General features: G+C 48.8%; 1 protein-coding gene across 10 annotated transcripts in view; it reads left to right on the top strand.

Annotated features, from left to right (window-relative positions):
- Positions 1 to 24970, top strand: part of L3MBTL4 (L3MBTL histone methyl-lysine binding protein 4) — a 379209-nt gene that overhangs the window by 345552 nt on the left and 8687 nt on the right. For 3 of the 10 annotated variants that reach the window (XM_079943116.1, XM_079943118.1, XM_079943119.1), the window contains exons 18-19: positions 3747 to 3809; positions 11252 to 12500. In XM_079943116.1, coding sequence (XP_079799242.1) covers positions 3747 to 3809; positions 11252 to 11542 — 354 coding nt within the window. In that variant the 3' untranslated portion in view covers positions 11543 to 12500. Of the gene's footprint in view, positions 1 to 3746; positions 3810 to 10953; positions 12501 to 24970 lie in introns of those variants that run through there. The other 7 variants (XR_013831388.1, XM_079943122.1, XR_013831389.1 and 4 more) reach the window with 6 other exon arrangements.

Raw genomic sequence — 24970 nt, 5'->3', positions numbered from 1 at the left:
GTGACCTTCGACATTTTCTGGATTAACGCTGAAGCAGCCACCGGGGAGGCTGGCTGCCTGGAGCACTTCGTTGACCGTGGCTGCCCACGCGGCGCATCCCAGAGAAAACAGGCGGGGTCACTCCCTAACGCTGATGTACCTTTGTCTTGACAGCTCCCTAATTAGATGCCCTTGAGGACGAGGACCACATCCTAAATTTCTCTCTGTATTCTCACATTCTGTAGCACATTTCCTGGCACAAAAACTGGTCCTCGAGAAGAAACGTTGAGTGGTCAAAGTGTGGGCGTTGTGATGCGTTTGTATCGTTGAAAATAAGGGGGCTCCCTAGGGGGGAGCCCAGTGAGTACCAGCCACAGGGGCCACTGTGTCTGCTCCAGCTGCTGCATTAAGAGCGGCGAGTCGGGTCGTGAGGACGAGAGAAGGCAGTTCAGGGTGAGCAGGGCGGGGCCGTGCCTTTGTGCTTTGTTCCCACCGGGCAGGAACGGGAGCTCAGGGGCCAGGGACAGGGCGTGTGGAAAATGACTTGTGGGTCCTTGTGCTAAGTGCCATCCAGGGACACTTAAGGCGGGTGAGTGTCTCTGGCAGGAGATGCAGCACAAGGACAGTCCCTCTTGTCAGCCGTCCTGGCTGGGAGGAGACCTCCGCTCTGAGTTGTGTTACCTGACGGACCTTTGTCACGTTGCCCGGAGGTGGGGGCTGGCTTTTAACTCCTTTGCTGTTTCTGTGGTGTTTCTGCCAGAGCGATTTCTTCCAGAGCACCGGCAGGCTGTGAAGTTAGTTCAGTGGTTCCAAAAGGAGAGACGAGACCAGACGCAAGTACATCATTGTAGTAGAGGTTACTGTTTGTGAAACCTTCGTTAGGAATGCGTGAGTGTGCACACACTCTAGCTGTGGTCCCTGGGGAGCATATTTCTTACTCTGGTCATGGAAATGTTCTATAGAAGGGTACAAGCATCTAAGAGTAGGGACTGAATTATTTTTATATCTTTTTACATCTTTATAGCAAGTACACCAGAGCAGGTGTGTGACAAATGTGCGAGTGAGTGGATGAATTGGGAGACGAATTTTCTGCAGCCCCTCCTGCCAGGCGTCCATGGGCACACGCAGGCCAGATGCGACACGTATGCACATTACAGCCGCGGGTGCAACTCGGGGTTGCTTGGTGCCCACGTGGGTACTTCTGTTTCTTACATTCAAAAATGCCTTTTGAAGCAGCACGTATAGATCGCCCTGGCCTTATCCAAGGGCTCCCTAAATGTCCATTAGATCTAAAAGATGGTGGTCGCTTTCCAAGCAATCTTTGCCCAGGAGGGAGTGTTTTGAAAAATTCAGGATACTGCTACCTAAGCATAGCAGCCTTATACGATCGGTCCCTGAAAAAGGGCAACTAACAAATTCCACTGATAAGAAATGAGACCCGGGCTGGAAACATGGTCCCCAGTGGACCCGAAGCCAGGACAGTCAGGCACCCGGCGCTGGCTCAGCAAGATGGGAACGTCGGCATCGGGAGAGGTTGAAGGAAGCAGCAGCTGCACTGAAGGAAGCAGGCCTGCTGGGCTGCACGAGGATGCCAGGAAAAGGAGGTTGCCCAGGAAGGAAGTTGGGTGGAGTAAAGGGCTCAGCTCAGAGCCTGCACAGTTTCATTTCTTAGTCTTTCCAAACTGCTGTGTCATCCCTGGAACTAACTTACTCCGCGTCCTTCCAAAACAAAACTGGGGTGTCTGCTGTGGACACTGCGCTCCCAAGAACTTGGGGAACCAGGTGTGCTGCCCCCACCAAGGCCAAGGCCAAGGCCGGCCACCCTGGGCTCCAGCAGGGCCGCCATCACCTGAGGAAAGCAGCCAAGTCCACACAGCTGTCCTGGGTGGAGGCAAAGGACGGGGCGGCAGCTTCCTCCTCTGTGGACTCATGGAACCATGTGAACGCTTCTCCGCATTGACCGCGACGTGAAGAAGGAAGCACGTGCTGAAGGGGAACATGAGAGGGAACCCTTCCGTTACTGCTCTGCGGTCTAGTGAAGTTCACCACTTTACAGCGAGGAAATGGGCTTTCTACTGAAGCTCAAATAGAATTTATTCCCGGGACTGGCAGTACTGAATAATGATACCAAATCACGATCCGGGCCAGAAGGGTCTGCCTCAGTAGATTGCATGGAACTTGTTCTTTACTTTGGAAAAAGACAGGTCGAATAGAATCAGAACCTCTTTCCAAAAAGACAGAGAATTTCAGACACGTGGTAACGAAACTGTCCGAGGAAGACAGCGAGGACCTGCCCCGCAGCACAGCCCTGTGTACTCTTTGGTTTAGCACGTTATTTATCCCCACTTAAAATCCAATCTACCTCTGACACGGACAGTGCTTTCCTGGCTCACAATACTGAGAAGAGGGAACGTGATCCTTTTTTTTAAATTTGTATTTGTTTGCCCAGAAAAGGACATTTTAACCTCTGAAAACCATCAGAGCAAGACTCAGCCCTGTTTTGAGAACAAAAGTTCCTGGAGCGTGTGTTTACGAGAGACTGTCTGTGGGGTGCGTCCCTGTCCCCGGGGGCCAAGCATCCGGGGGCCCTGGTGCTGGCATGGCTTCCCCAGGGGGAGCCAGTGATTGAGAGGCACCAGCGTGTGTCTTTAGCTAATTCCTAGAGCCACTTTTCTATGTTCACTTCCCCTACTGTGACCCGCGGCCCCCTCCTGTGACAGAGCCATCCCAGAAGAGCCCTCCTTCAGCGCGGTGGCTCCTACCAGTCGGTGTCGCCAGCACCCTGACTCGTTTTTCGTTGTCACAATCGTGCGCGCTGGGACTGCTCCTGGCACCTAGCGGGGATGTCGCCAAACACCCTGCGGTTCGCAGGGCAGCCCCACAGCGAAGAAGGATCAGGCCCAGCGTTGGAGTCGCACTGGGCAGGAAACCTGCCCTTGAGCGTGTTGTCTCCGCCCCCAGCTGTTCCCTGTGACCCCACGTCAGGGTTTCACCTTCAGCACCTCCCACCCCCAGCGCTGGGGCGGGGGGCAGGGAGGGCCTTGGCCCTGAGTGCGCATTAGAACCAACCCGGGAATCGAATCCGTGCCCAGCCCTCCACCGGATCCAGCTTGACTGATTCAGAATCTCTGCAGCGTGAGCTGGGCCTGAGATCATCATGTTTAAAGCTCTCCAGGTGGTCCCAGTGCATGTCCAGGGTGGAGAAGGGCTGCCCCCGGGGCACTCACTGGCCACGTGTGGCCTTGAGGAAGTTATTAAACCTCTTTGGGCTTCAGCTTCCTCATCATTTTTGTGGGAATTCCCTCCGCAGGGAGGTCCGAGTACCCATTGTTGGCCAGACGCTGGGGGCGGCCCTGGAGACTCGGGTACAGGAGACGGGACGGCCCAGGTCTGGAAAGGCAGATGGTGCCTGTCATCACTGCTGTGCACAGGCCGCTGCCTCCTGCCCTCCCTGACCCCCAGGCTGGACAGGAGGGTCAGACGATGGAAGGTTCCAGGATGCCAGGGCTCCACACAGATGGAGGCTGTCACTGGCACCATGGTGACTGTAACCCCATGTAGGTCAGCCTGGAAATGAGGCCAGAAAAGATAGCAGGAGCTGGTCTCATTTCCGAGCTGGCGAATGCTACTGGGGCTTGATAGCTACTGTTTAAATCCCAAGCGTTTGAGGGATGCAAAGTGTATTTTACTCAAATGTTGAATGACTACAACCCAAGGTATTATTTCCGGTGCACGTTCTGAATCAGGCTTTTCATCTCGCGCTGTAGGTGGCTGAGTTCGTACAGTCTCTGCTGGGCTGCGAAGAGCATGCCAAGTGCTTCAAGAAAGAGGTAGGAAACGGAAAAATTACATGTTTCTCTACGACTAGGCCCGGAAGTGCTTTGTTTCCGTTTACTTAAGTGTAAATAAGGGCAGTTTGGGGGAGGCAAGACAAAGAGGTCCAGGCAGGAGGGGGCCCAGCAGGGCAGCCTCTGTCTGGGTCGCTGGCGTGAGCTGTGCTTTGTCGCTGGAGCCTGCAGCCTCATCTCTGCAGCCGCTTGTGAAAGGGACTCTTGGGACACGTCACTCGGTTAATACCTGCATTGTGACTGCAGCCACGCTGGGGCAGAGGGGACCTGCCACGGGCCTGCACCCAGGAAAAGGGGGGCTTGTCTGCTCCAAAGTGGAATTAGGACCGTCCTACCTGTCCTTGCCCTGCCCCTACTTAGGGGGACACGGAGAAACCACACAATCCTTGAAACTTGGTTTCCTCATCTGCCTCCGGGGTTGCTGGTGGGATCAGCACAGAGAAGGCTTAGTAAAGCTCCGTAAGCGCTTACTGTTCCCATCATCACCATCACTGCTTTACTCTTAGGACTACCGGCTGTAAGGCCGGATCTTAACAAACGGCACCGCGAAACAGAGGAAAGCTTCAAGTAAGCTTTATTAGGGAGCGCTCCCGGGCGAGGTTCACTGGTCCGAGAGAAAGGGGCCAGGGAAGTCGCGCCCGGGCGAGGGTTGGGCAAGATTTTATAGGGGAAGAAGGGAAAGGGGTGTGGTGAATCCGGGAGTGTGCAGGGTATTCCTTATTTGGTGGTCTTTTCGGGTATCCTGGGGGACCGTTAGTCCCGCCCCTCGAAAGGCGGGAAGGCTGGACCGGGTGCAAAGTCCTCAGGTCATTTCCTGGAACTGGGTGGTCCGGAGAGTTTCGGTCTGATGCAATCTGTGAATCTTATTGTGTTCCCCTGCCTCGGGCCAGTTGGCCTTACATCCCAACATCTTTGGTGTAATGGGGCGGCGTTCTGATCTCTGGCTACTTCATGCTGAATGGGGGCGTCGAAAGGGGAGTCAGGCGGCCAGAGGTCCGAGGCTTAGGGGAGACCAGTGGGGAGTTCTGTAGGAAGCAAGGTGTAAGGACCGAGGAGCATTTGGGTTGTGGCCACCCGAGAGACTTCCTCCATGCGCCTGCGAAGGAACCTAAGAAAACAGGGAGCAAACATGAGCAAGATACAGATGAGAATTAAGGGGCCTAAGATTGGTGTTAGCCAGGTATAGAGGGTGGATCGCCACCAATCGGGAATTGGGGAGGCGGACTGTTGGTGTTTGCGTTGGAGTTCTTCTCTTAAGCGATGGAGGGCTTTTACGTTGTCTTTGACGAGTCCTGTTTCATTGATGTAATAGCAGCGTTCCTCCTGTAGGAAGAGGCAGGTACCTCCTCGGCCGTCAGGAGATCCAGGGCTCAGTCGATTTTGGAGGGCAACTCGGGCTACTGAGGTGATCTGGCGCTGGAGGGAGGTGATGGAGGCGGCAGAAGCCTCGATGCCTAGCTGGAGTCTCTGTTCTAGGTCACGGGATGTTGAGACACTGTGTGTTAGGACTCCTCCCCCAATGCCCGCAGCAACGAGAGAGGAGGCGCCGCGTAGGCTGCTCGTCGGCGTCCGTCAGGACCGAGTATTGAGCTGCCATCTAAGAAGAGGGTGCGGTCCGGGTTTGAAAGAGAGGTGTCAAAGAGTCCCTCTCTCAGGGGGCTGAGGGCCTCTACGAAGATAGGCAAGAGGGAGGCCGGGTTTAGGCGGGAGAGAGAGGTCGAGGGAGATAGCAGGGTTTTCAATGAATAGCAGGTAGAATTCCTGGATGCGGGAAGGGCCCAGGAGGGAGAGAGACTTGTGGCCTAGGAGGTCGACCAGCCGGTGGGAGGAAAACACGGTCAGTGGGTGGGCCAGAGTCAGTTTGAGTGTTTGTTTGGTCAGTTCGGCTGCCGCTGCTAGGGCCCGAAGGCATGGTTGCCATCCCCGAATGGCTGGGTCTAGCTGTTTGCAGAGGTAAGCCACGGGGCGGTAGGAAGGCCCTACAGGCTGGGCAAGGAGTCCAGTGCCTATTCCGGCCCGTTCATCCACAAAAAGGTGAAAAGGTCGGTTTGGGTTGGGCAGGGAAATGGGAGGAGAAGATAACAGCGTTATGGACGGTGAGAAAGGCCTGTCGAACAGCGGAAGGAGAGGTGAGGGGTCCTTGAGGGGTTTCTTTAGTGGCTAGATATAAGGGTTTAGCGAGGAGAGCAAAGTTAGGGATCCAGTGTCAGAAAAATCCTATAGGGCCCAAAAAGGAGAGAATTTGTTCCGCTGTTTCCGGAGGCTGGAGTTCACGGATGATCTGGGTGCGGTCGGCTGTTGGACCTTTTGTGGTAGGGGTAAGGTGGAGCCCCAGGTAGGTTACAGAAGATACAGATAACTGAGCCTTGGCTGGAGAGACCCGATAACCGCGAGAGCCAAGGTAATTGAGGAGATCTGCAGTATGTTGTCTTGAGAGGCTGAGAGACGGGCTACAAAGGAGGAGGTCATCTACATATTGAAGGAGTGTGCTGGGGGTAAGGGAGTAGGAAGTGAGGTCCCGTGCCAGCGCCTGACCGAAGAGGTGAGGACTGTCGCGGAAGCCCTGGGGAAGAACTGTCCAGGCGAGCTGACTGGAAGTATGAGTATCCGGCTCCGTCCAGGTAAAGGCGAAGAGGAAATAGGAGTCGGGATGTAGGGGGATAGTGAAAAAGGCATCTTTGAGATCCAGAACCATAAAGTGGGTTGTGGATGGGGGGATATGGGAGAGCAAGGTGTATGGGATTGGTACTACTGGGTGGAGAGGAATTATGGCCTCCTTGATTAGTCGGAGGTCCTAGACCCGGCGATAATCTCCAGAGGCCTTGCGGACAGGCAGGATGGGGGTGTTGCAGGGAGAGTCCGTGAGGATAAGGAGTCCCTGGTCTAGGAGTCTGGTGATAATAGGTTGTAGGCCCCTAAGGTGAGTCTCAGAGATGGGAAATTGGGGCCTTGATGGAAATTTGGAGGGGTCCTTTAGGCGGATGAGGACGGGGGAATGGTGTGTTGCTATTATGGGCTTAGAAGTATCCCAGACTTGGGGATTGATTGGGTTCAGTGTGATTGGAAGAGGGGGATAGGAGGGGGAGGGTTCTAGAGACAGGCCAAGAAGAGGAAGCAGGAGTTGGGAGGAGGGGACCTTAGGGTCAAGTCTAACCAGCTGGAGGGAGGCTCCTAAGTGGAAAAGGACATCTAGGCCTAGCAAGGGAACTGGGCAGGATGGTATGACTAAGAAGGAATGAGTAAAAGGGAGTCCTTCGATATGACATGGGAGTGGACCGGTCTGGAGTGGGAAGGATGGTTTGCCATCAGTACCCATGACCGAGATCTGGGAAGGAGAAACTGGCCCGGAATAAGTAGGCAGGACCGAATAGGTAGCCCCCGTGTCCACCAGAAATGAGATGGACTTACCCGCTACCTGTAGCGTTACCCTGGGCTCGGCGAGGGTGATGGGGGTCTTCGAGTCCGGGCGCCGTCAGTCATCAGTCAATCCCAGCAGTTCGAGTGGTAATGCCGTTGGGTCGGCCTGCCCCCCGCGTGGAGATGCTGAGGGAGGGCCAGTCGTAGGGCAGTCACTCTTCCAGTGGCCCGTTAGCCCGCAGCTGGGACAGGGCTTAGAAGGGGGTCGGGGATTGGGACATTGGCGAGCCCAGTGGCCTACTTTTCCGCATTTGAAGCAGGCCCCCGGCGGGGTTGCCTTTTGCGGACCCCGTGGATGCTGTGATCCATGGGAGATGGCCGACCTTAGGGCGGCTACAAGAGCTTGGGTTTGGAGGGCCACCTTCTGGTGCATCCGAGCCTGTCGGCTGGATTCTGCCAAATCCTCACGGCCATTGTAGACTTTAAAGGCCATTTTTACCAGATCTCGAATAGGGGTTTGAGGGCCGTCTTCTGCCCGTTTTAATTTCTTTTGGATGTCCAGGGCTGATTGGGTGATAAAATGGGTGGCTGGGACCGTTGCCCCTGCCGGGGTGTCGGGATCCAGCCGGGTGTAGAGAGTTAAGGCCTCTGTAAGGCGATTGAGAAAGATAGCTGGATTTTCGTTAGGTTCTTGGGTTATCTCTTTTGGTTTTTCAAAATTTACTACCTTATGAGCAGCAGCCTGCATGCCAGCCAGGAGGCATTGGATCATGAGGTCGCGTTTACGACGGCCATCTTGGCCATCCTGATAAGTCCAGCCTGGATCGGTGCCAGGTACGGCAGTCGCTCCGACAGGCATGGAGTTGTTGGTAAGGTGAACCTGATCTGCATGGTTTAGGGCAGCAGTTTGAATTCTTTCCCTCTTGTCAGGGGTCAGATAGAAGATAGGATCACAAAGATATCGTGCCAGGTTAGATCGTAAGCTTGAGAGAGGTAGCGAAATTCTTTGATGTAGCGGGAAGAGTCGGCAGAAAAGGAGCCTAATCGCTTTTCTATTTGAGAGAGATCTTGGAGGGAAAAGGGAACATGAACTCTAACTAATCCTTCCGCTCCTGCTACCTCCCTCAGAGGGCAGTGGAGATTTGGATCTTGGGAGACGTGAGAGCGTGTATGTGCACTAATTGGCGAAGCAAGGGGCGTGGGAGGAGAAACCGTCGAGGGAGGCGGGGGAACGGTTGGAGGGGCGGAGCGGGTTCGGGAGGAGGAGGGACCGCTTCAGGGTAGGGTGGAGGTTGGAGAGGAGTTCTGGAGGGGGGGAGAGGCGAGAGATTCGGGTGGGTCGGCTAGTGGAGAGGGGTCATCGTCAAAAGAAATTAGGGGCTTGGATGTAGGAGATGTAGAAGGAAGGGCAGGAGCGTAAATGCCAGAAGGCCTGAACATAGGGTACCTCGGACCATTTGCCCGTCCTGCGGCAGTAATTATCTAGATCATGGAGGATGTTACAATCGAAAGTCCCTTCAGGACTGATTGTCTAGAGGATATTGTGGCCAGGCCACAGTGGAATAGAAAATAAGCCGTCGGCAACGGAGATCTTGGGAGAAGCCGAGGGCTGTAAAATTGGCTAGGAGACACCCCAGGGGCGTCTTAGCATCTGGTTTCAATTGTGAGGTTCCCATGACCCCCAGTCTGTCCCTGAGTGAATGGAGAGGGAGAGAGGCGTCCCTGGTCTCAGTCTCCAATTCACGGCAGGTCGGAGGGCGGTCAGGCGATTGGGACGTCTCCACAGTTGCCCGAGGCCCGGAGAGAGGACGGAGGAGTCCCTGACGCGGCCGCGATTAGGGACAGGGAGTCCGGTGGGCAGGGACTCTGGGGGTCGGAGGGAACAAGGGAGGGGGACTTACCCCATTTTCTGCCGGATCGGGTGGATGAGTAGAGGTTCCCTGGTTGTCTCCTGGGGGAGGGGAGGAGCGGCCCGCGCGGTAACCCGCGGGGCTTGGTACCCCTCCCGGGTTTTGGCACCAAATGTAAGGTCGGATCTTAACAAACGGCACCGCGAAACAGAGGAAAGCTTCAAGTGAGCTGTATTAGGGAGCGCTCCCGGGCGAGGTTCACTGGTCCGAGAGAAAGGGGCCAGAGAAGTCGCACCCGAGCGAGGGTTGGGCAAGATTTTATAGGGGAAGAAGGGAAAGGGGTGTGGTGAATCTGGGAGGGCGCAGGGCATTCCTTATTTGGTGGTCTTTTCAGGTATCCTGGGGGACCGTTAATCCCGCCCTTCGAAAGGCGGAAGGCTGGGCCGGGTGCAAAGTCCCCAGGTCAGTTCCTGGAACTGGGTGGTCCGGAAAGTCTCCAGGTCAGTTTCTGGAACTGGGTGGTCCAGAGAGTTTCGGTCTGATGCAACCTGTGAATCTGATTGTGTTCCCCTGCCTCGGGCCAGTTGGCTTTACACCAGCCACTTGGCCCGCGAGTCTTGCCTGAAGTTCTGAAGGTTGGGGTGTGGCTGTAGGGCGGTGCTCTCCACCACTGTGGGAATGTGCTCGTTACCCCGTGGGAAGGGTATTCCACTCTCTAGATGGACGATTCTTCATTAGACAATATATTAGACATGGAAGCTTTTAAAACTCTCAACACCCCACGTGGGGTCCCCAGGGATCCCTCCTTCCTCAGGGAGACACTGACACCATGGTTTGTATTGTTAACTAAAAAGGATTAGAACCACAGGGCTGGGTTCATGGAAGGGTGTCACCCTAGCAAACTTCATTCTGTCCTCTTGGTTCTGGAACCTGGACTCCTTCTGAGCCCATCTGGGAAAACAGGCAGCGTGACTGTGGGACAGGCCACAGTCGCCGGGACTCAAAACTCTGAGACCACCCTGGGGCTTCTAGAAACTGGAAAAACGGCCTGCACGGTGGCACTGGCCATCACGTGACCTCAGGAAAGCCATGACATTTCAGACCACAGTATGTTGTAAAAGTTAATAAATAAAGCATTCATTTTGAATGTACTTCGGCTTATAAGGGTGTTTGGCATAGGAGTCATTTTAAATACAGGAGGGTTAAAAGGAGAAAACAAAAACCAAACCAAGCCACTGGCCGAAACCCCTTCACATTTGGTATAAAGACTTCAAGTATTTTAACTCTGTGCATGTTTACAGTGGTCGTGCACATTTAATTTTACAAATTAAAACAGATCTTTCTGTCTCATCAGATCATGTTTCGTTGCTTAACAATCCATGAAAAATTTCCCAAATCATTAACTATTTCATTGTAACATGAATTTTGGTGACTGCCTGGTCCCTCATCCTAGGTAACACTGTAATTTATTTCCTTCTGCTGTTTCTGGAGTGCCCGGGTGTTTGCAGTGCTGCACTGTTATAAATAACACCATCGCGTGCTCCTTGTTCATTGTTCTCATGGGAAACATTCCTGGAGATTTCACTTGGTAGATGAAAGTGGGTTATTGTTAAGGCCCTTTATACAAATTCAGTCCAAAATTTTAAAAATGTAACAATAGAAATTCAGCCTAGGGACAGTTCATGTACACTGAATTCACATTTAACAGAATGAACCCCTCTTTGATTTAACTTAGCTTCAGCATTCTGGGGAAAACAGAATTGACGGTGGTCGGACTAAGTGCCGTCGTGGTCTGTGGTCCCCAAGCTCTGGTAGGCCGCCGCGTCCCCATCACACAGCTCAGCACCCAGGGGCCCCTGGAGGGCAACCAGACTTGAACAGCAGGATATGTTTATTTGTGCTGATTTATTGATCTACAGCAGATTGATGGCAAAGCCTTCCTGCTCCTGACACAGAAGGACATTGTCCAGGTGATGAAGATCAAACTGGGTCCAGCCCTGAAGATTTATAACTCCATCCTCATGTTCAGAAGCTCCCAGGACCTCGCCGGGGAAGGTGCTGTCTCGGGCCAGGAAGGCAGGGGGAAAGCCTGCACCTGATGGGCTGCGGCCACCACGCCTTGTTCTCTCAGCAGGAGCGCCAGCCTTCGGTGTGCCCGTGGTCACGTCCAGGTGTGATCTGGACCTTGTAGAGTGGCTGCGGTTTTTATGTTTGCAGGGTTTGCTGGCTGGTCCGGCACCAGTGACGCAGAGGCCCAGGCACATGCAGGCTTCTGACCGGCCTCATCTCGGCTCTGACGTGCTGCAGCGACCAGAGCAGAGCAGCCCGCGCGCCTTTATCCTTCTCCCTCGCCCTGGAGGAGGTCACTTCCCATTTGCAAGGATGCAACTCTCCAGTGGTAGAGTATCAGGAAAACGGTTTTCACACGCACGTTGTTCTGTTTTCACCAGAACGGCTTCTGAGCTGGGCTGCGATTTGCCCTCCGGGTGCAGTGAGTCTAAGAGCTAGAGGCCTGGTGCTTTAAACAGACTTCTGTGAGATTTGTGTACTTTACTCAGGAAAGCATGGATCGTTAAAAAAATTAGTAATAAGCACATGTTTTCATGATCCATTAATTCTCCTTTGTGTTCCACAAACCGTTTCTCAGTTGTGCTGCCAGGGTCTCCCGAGTGTGCCCAGCCAGCCGGGCACCTGGCAGAAGCTGGCAGGACCCTCCTGAGGACCCTCCACCTGCAGTGTCCCCGCAGGGACCCGTGTCCTCACACAGACTCACCTCCCTCCCCCCCCCAACCCCCGACGTCGTCACAGCTTCTGCTCTCAGGGTCGCCTCAGGGGGGCTGACTTGTCCTGCAGGCTGTCTGCGTGTGTGCCACGAGCCGTGTTACATGGGGGCCCTGGGTACATCTTTACAGAGACACTCCATTAAAGGGACGATTTCTAAAGTGGGGAGCTGGGTGTCTAGGATATGTTCAAACAATTCTTATTTGTTATCAGCCCTTATTTGTTTTGTGTAAGTGACTACATTTGCGGCTGAAGTTACGTGGAGTCAGCCTCACGGTATGGGAGCTCCATCTTTTTGGTTGGTTTTTTTGGGTGGCAGGGGTTGTGTTTTTTTTGCAGGTGGGAGAGAAAAGAAAAAAAATAGAGTCAGACCTACAGTACCTATTTGCTTCAGTTAAGAATCTTACAGTTTAAGAAAGTCGCTTGGGGAGTTTATCAAACTTCAAGTCACCGAAGGAAAAAAAATTCTTCTCCAAGAGGTATACTTATATTTCATTCTTTAGATCCTCACCTTAACTAAATGGAATTTTAATGTATTATTGGTTAATGTGCATTTTTCTTTCTGTGATGTTTTGTTTGGGTTTTGTTTTGTTTTGTTTTGTTTGACTGCCACGTACAATTAAAATTCCTGCTTCTATGTTAAAATTTTAATATATTTTAAATGATAATAAACAGATAAAATACGACCTCCACCTCACTGCTTTTATGAATATGTTGTAATAGCCTGGAGGTTGTCTTCCCAGCTGGGAAGGAACAGAGGCAGTGGCCCTGCACCCGTCGGCCGGTAGAGAAATCGGCTGCTTCTGAACACTTTTGGAGTATGTTTTCTCAGGGAAGTAAATTTAGGTGTTAATGATTTGAGTGTTTTAAGTCTGAGGGTTTTTTTAATTAAACAGAACCTCAAAATTGTTCATTTATGTAGGCTCCATGGAAGACATGAGATTTGTGGTTTGTATATTTAATACATGTCATTTTAAGAGAAGGATCTAGAACAGGACAGATAATTCCAAGCCAGATTAGGGTTGAACTGTTGTGTCCCTAGAAGACGGTATGATCGGACAGAAAGAGCTTGATCCAGGAGTGTAGCCGCCTGCTGCAGCACATCCCCACTTTGTCGTCCAAGTGCCTCGACCTTGACATTCAAATGGCCCCACCAGTGTGAACAGTACCCATCACCAGGGCAGCTGCCTGAGCCAGGAGACTAGAATCCTCTGACTCTTTGTCAGCTTCTGGGCTGTAATTCTTCTTCTACCAACACGGCATCACTGGACGTGGACATGGGCAGCGAGGTGTGCAGTCGGCAGCCAGCACTGGGGCTCTCACGCGCCCCCCTTCCCCTCAAGCACAGCTCTGTTCTCTCTCTCTCGTCTCACACACACATAGTCTGAGCTGGACCAAGACTGAACCCCCTCCTTGTCTCCACACTCACCCCTCTTTTGGGCCTCCCCTTTTGCATCTGCTGACCCCTCCGCTGAGGTGTCCCCTCCCCCGTCCTCCAGAGGTTTCCTTAACGCCTTAGCTCCTGGGTTCCCGCAGCAGCCGTGCCTCCCATCCTATGCTCCTCAGTCTTTATTATTACTTGCTTGTCTCTCCCCACTAGTCTAGGGTCTGTGAGGACCAAGACCGTGGCCTCTTCCTCTTCACTTCTTCCTGGCATCTGGCTTAGTATTTGGCACGTAATGGGCACACAGCAAGTCATTTGTTGCATCAATGAACGAAGCAAACCAATCAAACTCAAATCTAGATTCCAGCTCTGTGACTTCCTAAATAGTTGTAACGTCTCCATAAAATGAGAAGATAATACCTACCCCCGAGGGGTTTTTTCATTTGATTTTGAGGATGTGTGCATGTGTGACTGCAACTGACACAACACACAAAGAAGGTGCCTGACACCTAACAGTAGCCACTAAATAGGGGTCAGGAAAGTAACAGCAACAGCCATCCATTTTTTTAAATAATCTTGTAGGAATCTCCCACGTACATATTCAAATTTGCATCAAGCCTGACCCCAAGGGGCCCACTCTTCTCAGTGTGGCTACGTGTTAAGGGCCCAGGAGCACGTGGGGCGGGCCCTGGGACGCTCCTAAGGGCCCTTGATCGGCCGGGACTCCAGGCTACCACACCCAGAAGCGGCGCCAGCCAGCTCCCTCCCCGCGCCCCACGCTCTCCAGAAAGGCTTGGATCACTAGGAGTGGGTATCCTTCACTCTGCCAGGAGGGCCCCCGCCACGCTCAGCAGTCAGGAAGCATCCCAAAGTGCCCAGATGGTGTGAAGGCCTCCACTGCCCCTGGGTACCAGCCTCAGCCCTTACTCCCCGTTTCTTTTCCTGAGTCCCACCCGAAACATGAGTGAGTCAGGGACAAAGGGGAAAAAAATGCCATCAGGGCATCAAGAAATACAACTTCTAGGATACTGGAAAGAGTTCCCCCAAAGGACCATTCATACAACACATCATGATGCTGGAAATGAGATCATTAGCAAGAATCCTAAGGGAGCTAGGACGTCTGCGACTGTAGACTGTAAACGCCTGTAATTTCAGGTAATTTTTGCAAAACTAAATTTCTGTCACTTCTAACAACCTGCAGACATTCTACGAAAAATCTATCCTTAATCAGCTCTGAACCCCGCTTTCCTCCCTCTGTAATTAGATGCTAACCTTGTATAACCCACATTCTAAACAGATCTCAAGAGTGACAGCGCAGGAAATTGACTCCTTGTTAGCACAGGGCTCTGGCCTGTGACATCTTCCCCTGGCTGACCGCTGACTCTCAGACATCCGTGGGATTTCTTGGTTGAGCCTGTTGTGTCTATGGAATCTCCATCTGCCGAGGGAGGGCTGGAGGCAGGGAACTAAAGGGGAAGGTACTAGGGCTTTGGAGTCAAGCCCAGGCTTGAATCCTGAGTCCTATGTCTAACCAGGTGCCTGATCTGGAAGCATTTCTTAACCACCCAGCAAATGACCAACTTGCCACGTTCACTCCTTCCTTTTGAAATAATTTTGATTGCATTACATTTTGCTCCATCTTTCTGAAGAATATTCAGTTTATCTTTCCAACTCCCAGGGCATAAAAATATATTCCTGAATATGAAGTGTTCCTGTGAATACATTCTTAATATTCAAGAATATATTTGTCATGAATATATTTTCTTATAAATAAATTCTTCTTAAAAACGTATTCTGCTTATAAATATATTCATGAAGAATCTATTTGTTAATCGATTTTTGAATATTCAGAATCTTTATAAATATATTCTTCCTATGAATAAATATATTAGTGAATAATATATTCACAAGAAGTCTTTCTTCAAAAATATATCCTTGTTATACTCCCTGTCTCCATCTCTCTCTGCCCTTCAGTTTCTAGCTGCGGCAGGGAGCTGGTACAGGCCAACTCCTTAAAATGCTGCCGGGGGCTTCCCTGGTGGCGCAGTGGTTAAGAATCCACTTGCCAGTGCAGGGGACACGGGTTCGAGCCCTGGTCTGGGAAGATCCCACATGCCGCGGAGGAACTAAGCCCATGAGCCACAACTACTGAGCCTGCGCTCTACAGCCTGCGAACCACAACTACTGAGCCCACGAGCCACAACTACTGAAGCCCGCGCGCCTAGAGCCCGCGCTCTGCAACAAGAGAAGCCACCGCAATGAGAAGCCCACGCACAACAAAGAGTAGCCCCTGCTCGCCACAGCTAGAGAAAGCACGTGCTCAGCAATGAAGACCAAACGCAGCCAAAAATAAATAAATAAAATAAATTAATTTTTAAAAAATGCTGCTGGGGAGACAGAGTGAAAACTGTGTAAATATAATTCAAGAGTTAAACGACTAACCATTGGTGAGCCATTTAATGAAGTGGTGATCACAACTTGATTTCTCAGTGAGGTTTTCTGCTTCCAAGTCTTTGCCCCATATATCCCTTTGGACAGATGATGGATGTTGAATCCAGTGATAACAAAACACAGCCTAGCCGCCCCTGGATGGATATCCGGATGCCCGGGCTGAGGCTGGGAGGCACAGGGGAGCCCTTAAAGGCAGAAGTGAAGACTCAGTTCCTTAACGGTGAGCCCAGAGGGCTACGGGCATGTTGACAGCATGTGTCATCCCTCCCATGCGGCCTCAGAACCTTTAGGGGCAAAGCTGCGGTATCCACATCACTGTCTGCTGATGGTGGCCAAAGGAGTGGCACTGAGATGGAAGAAATTCAGGCAAAAGGGATATGGGGTAAAAAAAAACAAAACAAAACAAAGAACCACCATTAAAATGGGAATGGAAAGCCAAAGGTTGGAGAAATGAGACTGAGTTTAAAATATTGAGAGTTTTTCTCCAAACTGTTCTGCTTCATGGCAATCAGGCTTAGTTGTTTCATGCAATTTTGCCTACAAGACAACATCCATCCATTTCCCCATTCACTTTGGTTTGAATTCAGATCGCGTTCCCTTTGATTGCAGAATCTATGCATCAAGGCAAATCAATTCATGACATACACAAAGTGGTGAGAAATCCCAGGTTGAACCCAGAATGTTCCCACAATGGCTTTTTCACAATCCTTGAACTGCAACTGATAGCAATTGTGTTAAATATGCATGAGGACTGTTTGGAAATACAGGGCCAGTATTTTACTGTGGAATGCTGGGGGCTGAAAGATCTTTTAGTAGGAAAAAAATATCAAGAACTACGGGCAAATATTAGCTCAGCTTCATTTTTTAAAAAATAAAGAAACAGAAAGTGTGTTTACAGGATTTGTTTCCCTGAGATGAAAGAATTGCTTCACCACCTTGTTGTGAGAAAGGTCAGGTGTGAGTGACATGTGCGTCCATCAATGCAGTTGTTCATCCATAACCTGCACTTGGGACCCGCGTGAACACTGTGCTTCAGGCGCCAGCCAAGGTTTTGTTTTGTTTTGTTTTGTTTTTTTTCCAAGAAGAAGCAATTCGCGTATCATTTGACCCGGCCTCTCCAAAAGAGAGTCAAGCCAATCAAAAAATGGTTAACTAAAGGAAGATCACTCAGACAGGTTACTTGGTGTTGGTGATTGAATTTTTCTTTTTCATTTTTCAACCAATTTGCAAAGTTTGCCTCTGGAACAGCCAGCTTACTTTTTTTGTTTCCTTTTCATTTTCTCCTTAAGAATAGATTTGTTTTTTATGAACCCTATCAGTTTGAAACTTGAGGTTGTCCTTCCTGGGTTTTCAGAGAGATTTACCCCCGTGCCTTTGAAAGTTAAGTAGAAGAGTAGAAGGAAATTATCCCAGACACACATCTTATGTTGATTCAGAATATTTTCTTCAAATGAATCAACAAACGCATCTGAACAGAGGTCCTTATCTTCGTCCATTGTGGAAATTATTACATTCATTCATTCAACACATATTTACTGAGAGCCCACTACGTGCCAGGTGTTATGAACACTGGGAATGTATCTGCAGACAAATAAATAAAAATCTCTCCTTTCGTGGAGCTTAAATTCAAGTGGGTGGAGAGGGACAATAAACCATAAGCATAAAAATATGAATAGGAGGGAGGAAAAGGAGAAAAGTCTAGGGTCTCGTGTAGTGGAAATACGACCTTGCTGGTCCTCAGATCTCAAGGACACACCATCAGGTGGCACCGCTGGGTGGAGTCCCCTGGCGCTCAGGTCCACATAGGATTCACACGACACACACCTGTGCAGCCCCAGGCGTTGCTGCTACTCTTTCTAGGCCTTTCTTCTTGCTCTGCCATAGTAAACAGCAGAGAACTCCTCACACCTTCCCACGGGACCTAGAACAATCTTCCACCAGAGGTACCGCCCACACACATTGCTGACTGACTGGGTCAAGAGTGGGAATATTATTTGGAGTGCCAGCTTGATGTTAGCAATTAAGTAATCTGTTACCTGGAAATTTCTGGACCTTTTTCCCTCCAGGTTCTAAGCAGCAATTAACAAGAAGTAATCAGAGATACTCGTAATGTGATTAAGTAAAATTGTCATCAGGCAGGTAATTTTAAGTACAGCCATGCTTTAAATACAGACTCATTAATTTTAGCTCAGTGGTGTTCTAATATTTATTATGCATACAGAAGAATTTTAAATGTGAATATGTTTTCACATTGCTATGCTCGGTAGTCCTGCCACCCCCCGCCAAAAAAAAAAAAAATTATCCAACTAATAATTCCCTCCCAGAGGGAAGCTAAAGGTTAATAATGTGATTGTCGAGTGCAATGCTGAACTAAAAAGGATAACATCTTGATGAAATGGGTCTGATAAGGAGGTGGAAGGGCTTGACCTTTTATGTGAGTCACAACACTCCCAAAGTAGGTCCTAAGTCACAACTGGTTTCAATGCCCCCATTTTTCAAATTAATCATTTGGGTGCATATGTTAATTTGAAAACTGATTAGCCTTAGAGGATGTACAATTTCAGGAAAAGCAATATTTAGTTAGTTCATGCCAGGCAAGTTCTCTTAACCTGAAAAGTCTATAACAGTGTGTAACAGTGATCTGAGTTGGAATCATGAACTTTCAGAGAAAAGACCTGTTTTTCCATGTCTGGTAGCTGTTTGACACCGGAAGAGTCCTTTAGAACTTGTGAGCACTCTCAGCTGACCTGGGCTGCAGAAACTCATTTCACAATTCCGTCTACATTCTGTGCAGACAGAAGGAAATACCTTCAGGAGGAAACAATAAAGAAATAACTCACTGATTTCAAAACCTCAAGCTCAAAGTTCCATACTCCATTTTTTACTGGTATTAAACTGGTAACAAGTATTTGCTTCCACAAATCTGTTTAGCCCCTACTTTCCATTTCTCTGGAGACAATAACTCATCACACACACCCATCCTCAGAAGCAACTACATCGCTTTCTCGACTTCAATGAGGATCTGAAAATAAAGTAATAGATGAATGGAACGTGACAGAACAGTTGGGTCACGTGACTACACTCTCCTTCATTATCCCATTTCCAAAACTGCCTAGTAAAGCAATTACCCAGTCCGCTTCACAGGCTCATTCAGGAGCCCTTAGGGAAAAAAGATGATGTGCTGTAGAATTCTCCACCCCATTCAGTGCTTGCCCAGAGTCTTACCCACGCCGGGTCAATAGAATTTAATATTTAACAACCGGATGGTGTTGAAGAGGCATTTGAGAAATATTAAGTAAAGTAGAAATAAAGAAAGATGGACTTTTTCAGATATTGCTTCGATTATTCAAACTTCAGCTTAAGATGTAAAAGAGCTAGTTCTCCAGTCCCTGTGAAGTCATCTTTCATATACTGTTGAAGATCCTAATGAAATCACCCTTAGTCTTCTCTTTTCTGGATTAAATCCCCCTACTTTTAGTCTCTTCATCGATTAACTCTGAAATGTTCAAATGCCTGTGCTGCTAATTCTGCTTTTTTCTAATCTTCGTCCCTGCGCACCTCCACTGCTGTTAGCCTCATTAGAAAGCCCTTCCCTTCATGACCTCTGCATAGGCCTTGAGAAGCCGGCTCTTGTCACTCTGACCTATGGCCTGTTTCTGCTAAAAGTTAGTGGTGCCACAGGTCTATTCACCCTCCTCCCTGTCAACTCTCAAAACAGTGTGACCTGTGGGGCACAAGGTTGGAAACAGCCCGGAAAGCCATGGAGTCATGCAGCCATGAGATGAATCCCGGAACGAGCATGGGAGGCCTGCCATCCTGGAGGAGAATTCCCACGGATGGTCATTTTGCTAATGGTTTGTAAAATGTTACACAGAACAAGCACCTAAGGAAGAGGCGTCAGGCAAATTAGAATCCAGTTTTCAGGCTTAAGGATGTCACCTGAGCACTTCTACTGTGTTCCCTGTAGCTCCTGTCCCATGTGGTAGCTGTTTGGTTTGCAGACTTTTCTGTTTGGCCCATTGCGTTTGGTTTCTGCCCAATCTGAATTTCTTTCTCACGGGGAATTTGTATGGCCTGGTTTAAGCAACTCTGATGCTTCCTCGTATTCCCTGCAGCACTTTGCTCAGGGCTGAGACTGTGGTCACGTAATATATTTCTCAGTTACATGAAGTTGGTTGTATAGAGGATTAGAACATTTTTATGAAGACCTCACTTTCTGAAGACATAACTTGCTTTGAATAAAGCTAACCCATTTTGGCCAAGTTCTGGTTCTGTCTTCCATGAGTATTTATGTCCTGCCAATGGATCCAAGCCGTGATTGTGGTAACATTGATGCGGCCACGATCAGTGTGATCAGTGTGGCCCAATGCAAACCAAGCACCGTCCTCACTTGGATGAGTATGTCAGCAAAGAGGGAAGTCCTGCCTTGGCCGGGAGAAGAGAAACAAGTTTATAAAAATAACTCTTGGAAAGGCTAGGCAAAGCATTACCTAATAATTAATTTAATCACTCACTCTTTCATTCATTATACATTTTTTGAGCATCTACTTAAGTCAGACACAGTGCTTATCACATAGGCACCAGTAATTACATATGGTATTTTTGATCTTTGAACTGTAATAATGAATGACTGAATGACTGAATAAATAAACAAAAGTCAGAATTAGAATATAATTTTTAGACTGTGGAAAGCCTTTAATAGTTCACGCCAACTCTGATAGACTGTTTCAGAAGGTCTGAAATGTTTGAATCACATAAGGCAGTGGCCTTCTGAATTTTTAAAATTTCATCACACAGAAAGATGCTTTAGACCACAACCCAGGGCATAAACACACACACACATACACACACGTTTCTGTCAACTGTAGGTTTTTTTAATTGTTGGTCCCAACCCATTAAATTGTTCTTATGACCATGGGTTGTGACCACAGTTTGCAAAGCACCACCATGGGGGACTACAGCAGTAACCCTCTGCCCTGGCTGCACAGGAGTCACTGGGAGCTTTTTAAAAACAATCAGATGTCTGGGCCCAATCCCAGACCAACTGAATCCGAATCTGGAGGTGAGGTCTGAGCCAACGCTCCCTCTGTGATTCTAGTGAGCAGCGGGGGTTAGCATCACCACTCTACATCATAGGGAATGTTCTTTTAAAATAAACAACCACCATATTAATCATATCAGTAATATGTGCACATACTGAAAAGTTCAATAGTATAGATGGTTATGAAATAAAAACTAAGACTCTGGGTCAACTCCTTACCCCTCACTTCCACTGTCTGGAGTTAAACATTATTAACAGCTTCTTCCCCAAAACTCTTGTTGCAGATACGGGCATCTATATAGTTTCCACAAGTTTACATTTCCAGATAACTTTAATAATAGGTTGCCAAATTATAAAGGTCACTGTTGGTATTTTGATGAGGATTACACTGGATTTATGGATTGATTTAGGGTAAACTGATGTGTTTACAGTATTAAGAATATAACAGATCTTTTTATTTATTCAATTATATTTTTATGTCCTTCAAGAAAGTATTACAGTTGTAACCTACACATTTCTTATTAAGTTTATACCTAGGTGTTCTTTTTTTTTACACTCTTATAAATGATATAGTTTGCCTCATTATATTTCATTGCTAAATACTGCTTGTTTATCGAAATGCTACTGAATGTGTATATTAATTTTGAACCCAGTCCACCTAACTGAATTATCATCTGTTGCTGACTTCCCCCAATTGATCCTTTTGCATTTGCTGTGTAAACACATTGTCTGAAAATAGTAATAATGTTGTATCCTCGGTTGAAATACTGATGCCTCATATTTTTCTCGTATCTAATTGTATTGATCAGTACTTTCAAAACAAGTTTTAATTTGAGGCGATTCCAGAAAGTAACATCTATTATAATAATAATAATAGTCTATATATGATGATCTATTATTATAACAACTTATAGCTAAGAATTATATACACTATATATAGGCATGTTAAGACTGAGGAAAAATATAGAAAACTTGGTAAAATCACTTTCAATAATTCTTTTCAGTTACCTTTTTAAGAGTCTGTCAACTTTAAAGAAAAATATCATTCCTCCGTATTTATTATTATCACAGTTGAGATTTTATCATGGATATTCATAACAGATTTGCCCACCTTTTTTTTTTTTTTAACTATCATTGTCAGGTTTGGTTTCAGTGTGTTGCAACTTTATAAAAATAATTTAGGAGCTTTTACTCTATTTTTAGAGTTTGGAATCATTTAAATAGAGTTTAAATAGAGTTTGGAATCATTTAAATCATTTAAATAGAGTTTAAATCATCATTTAAATAGAGTTTGGAATCATTTAAGTAGAGTTTAAATTATCCCTTGAATTCATTTCATATAATTCACCTGAAACCATTTTATCTTGATGCTTTTTCGGCCTTTGACAAGTTCCTCATGTTTCTCCATGGTAATTTATCTATTTAAGTAGAGCTACCAGATAAAATGCAGGACCTCCAGTTAAATTTGAATTTCAGTAAAAAACCAATAATTTTTTAGGATGAGTATGTCTTGCACGAGACATGTTAAAAAAGTCTTATTTATCTGAAATTCAAATTTAACTGTGGGTCCTATCTTTCTATTTGCTAAGTCTGGTCACCCTAGTTACAGATTTTCTTGTGGTGTGAACTTTGGTAATAAATATTTTCCTAGAAAATTGTATTTTTCATTTAGGTTTTCAGAGGGGTCAAGCTAGCTTTGAGCAAAGTGGTCTCTTGCAGTATTTCCTCATTTATAATTTTGTGTTTTCTCCCATTTTCTTTTTTGGGCCAGTTTGTAGTTTATTTTATTGGTCAAAGGAAAAGCCTCTCTTGGAATCATTTTGTTTTGCCTTTCTCATCAGTAAATTAGGACTGTTTCTGTTACTGTCTCTCCATCCCTTCCAGGTCCACTCTCTGGGGTAATTGTGCTTCTCCTTGACTGGGAGAAATGCAGGCTGCACCAGAAGTGGGGGAGTTCCCAGCGAGAAGTTGAAACCGTGTGGGGAGAGTGGAAAATGGGAAGAGAAGGGGCTCAGGAACAGGCCTAAAGGGGCTCCCACATTCCCAGACCTGGCAGAGAGGAACGAGTTCATTAGGAAGCCTGAGAAGGAGTAGCAGGCAAGTCAGGCAGGAGCCAGGAGAACATCGAACCTCAGCCCCCCACAAAGTCTCAGCTTATCCGTTCGTGAAATGGGCAGAATACCACCTGCCTCACAGTCCTGACATTGCAGACGAAACCCCACACAAAGCCGGGTCCAGTAAGCTCCTGACCCTGAGGCCACCCACGGCAGGGTGAGGGCTGCCACAGCCCTGGTCCAAGCCCATCCTGTGTTCTGTCCTCACTCTGGGTGGGCCCCGTGCCTGCCTGCGGCGTCAGGGGCTCTCTGATGGGCCCTGCATTTACTTAACCCTCCATCCTTGCATCACGAGGGTCACGAGGACCCGCCACCCTGAACCTTAGAGCTGCCACTGCTGCGGGTGACACCCCGCCCTTGCCATCCACTCAGGTCTCCAGATCCTGGTTTCCTTAGGGCTCATTTTCCTCTGCCGTCCTCTCTTCTCTCTTCAAGGCTGCCCTTCTTCTTTGGTCTTTTGATTCAGGACCCGGACCAGGATCCTGGCCCCAGAGCCCCAGGCTGGCCCCGATGTGCCGCCTTCTGGGCTACACTGAGCCTGGACTGCAGTCTCCCGTGTCCATCCAACACGCTCCAGGGCTTTCGCTCATTAGGGTCTGAACGGGCCGCACGGGCGTCTTCAGAATCCTGGAAGAAGTGACTGATCCCACCCTGTGATTTGGGAGCTCAAGGAAGAGCTTCTAAGTAGAACTATTACCTACTCTAGATCACTCACCTTTGTGTTGTAACACGGTTTTGACCTCACTCCTCTTTAAGAAAGTAGATGGCTACTCCCGCAGCAGAAAGAGGAGGCAATAAAGGGTCCAGATAAATATCCAGAAACCGCAGTTGCCACGTGAACGGCTGCTGTGGACGAGAGAACTGGTCCTCAGGGTCTGGACCTTTGGCCTCCTTCCCCTTCCCCTCTTACGCGGGTGATGCTGGTGGATGCTGCTTGCAGCTCGCTATGACGACGTTCCCCGGCGCCATCCAGGACCACAGCACGGACCACGTGTGGCTGTTTAAATTTAACTAGTTCAATTCAGAGTAAAGAACGCAGCTCCTGACACCTGAAACTACTATAAGGTGGTATGTCAATTATGCCTCAGAACAACAACAACTCAGTTCCTCAGTCTCCGGAGCCACAGGGCTGGTGGCCACCATGGGTTCAGCATGGATCCCAGAACACTTGCAAAGCTGCAGAAAGTTCTACTGGGCAGCATTGCCCTGGGCCATCAACTTGGCCACAGAGCCAAGAACTTTACACAGTCACCCTCGGAAAAGCAAAATCAGGCAGATTAACCCCCCGGGGCCTGACCTTATTTCCAGGAATGACAGCAGTTCTCTGCTGCTGGAGATGGACAGCCTGAAGGTACCAATCCAGAAAAGTCTTTTATGCAAAGTATTTCCATGACAAAAGGAAGAAGTCATGTGGTGCCATCCAGACCACAGTTTCAGGGTTCTTTTTATATTTTTAAAGAGAAAACAAAAGAGGCAATAATTCCTGTTTCCCATTCCATTCTGTTCCTTCAAGGTCCTTGAGCTGTGAGGCAGGTTTAAGAACAATACTCTTTTCTCTGTGTCCAGCCCACCCCCGAGCTCCCAGGATGGGAGGGAAGAACAGGTGAAAAAAAGGAGAAAGTCACTTTGTCCCTTACGAAACACTTGTTTAAAGTTACATGGCCCGAACGTCCACAGCAAGGCAGGGCTGGAGTGCACCAGCAGACCAGGTGAGGGTCCTCAAAGCTCAGGCCATGGGTGCAAAGGTGGAGGGAACCCAGCTCTCCCCTCCCCCCACTAACCCCCCCGCCCCCCCCCCCTTCCCTTCCTCTGCAGGCAGAAAGCTGGCCAAGCTCCTTCACTGGATTCCTGGGCTCAGCCGCCAGCTCCTTCTCAGAGCCCAGCGTCATCACTGCACTGCAGCGAGGGCAACCCAGCAGACGCTCCGTCCCTTCAGGACAACAAACACAGCGAAGGCTTCTGTTCCAAAGCCTATGCGTGGAACCCAGCCACCGCCTGCCTCGGTCCTGCAGGCGCAGCTCTGGTGAAAGGTCCAGCTGTGTGGATGCCCAGAGCCGGAGACCAGAGGGGTGACCCCCTGGAGTTTACAGGACCATCTGCCCTCTCTTGGAGGCTCTTACAAAGGAGCACTAGCCGAGCATGAGCTGCTGCTGCCGCTTACAATA

Source organism: Stenella coeruleoalba (genome assembly GCF_951394435.1).
Source record: "Stenella coeruleoalba genome assembly, chromosome: 14".
In the NCBI taxonomy this organism is placed as follows: Eukaryota; Metazoa; Chordata; class Mammalia; order Artiodactyla; family Delphinidae; genus Stenella; species Stenella coeruleoalba.
Note: the sequence above shows the minus strand (reverse complement) of the source record. Positions and strands in the feature narration are given on the sequence as shown.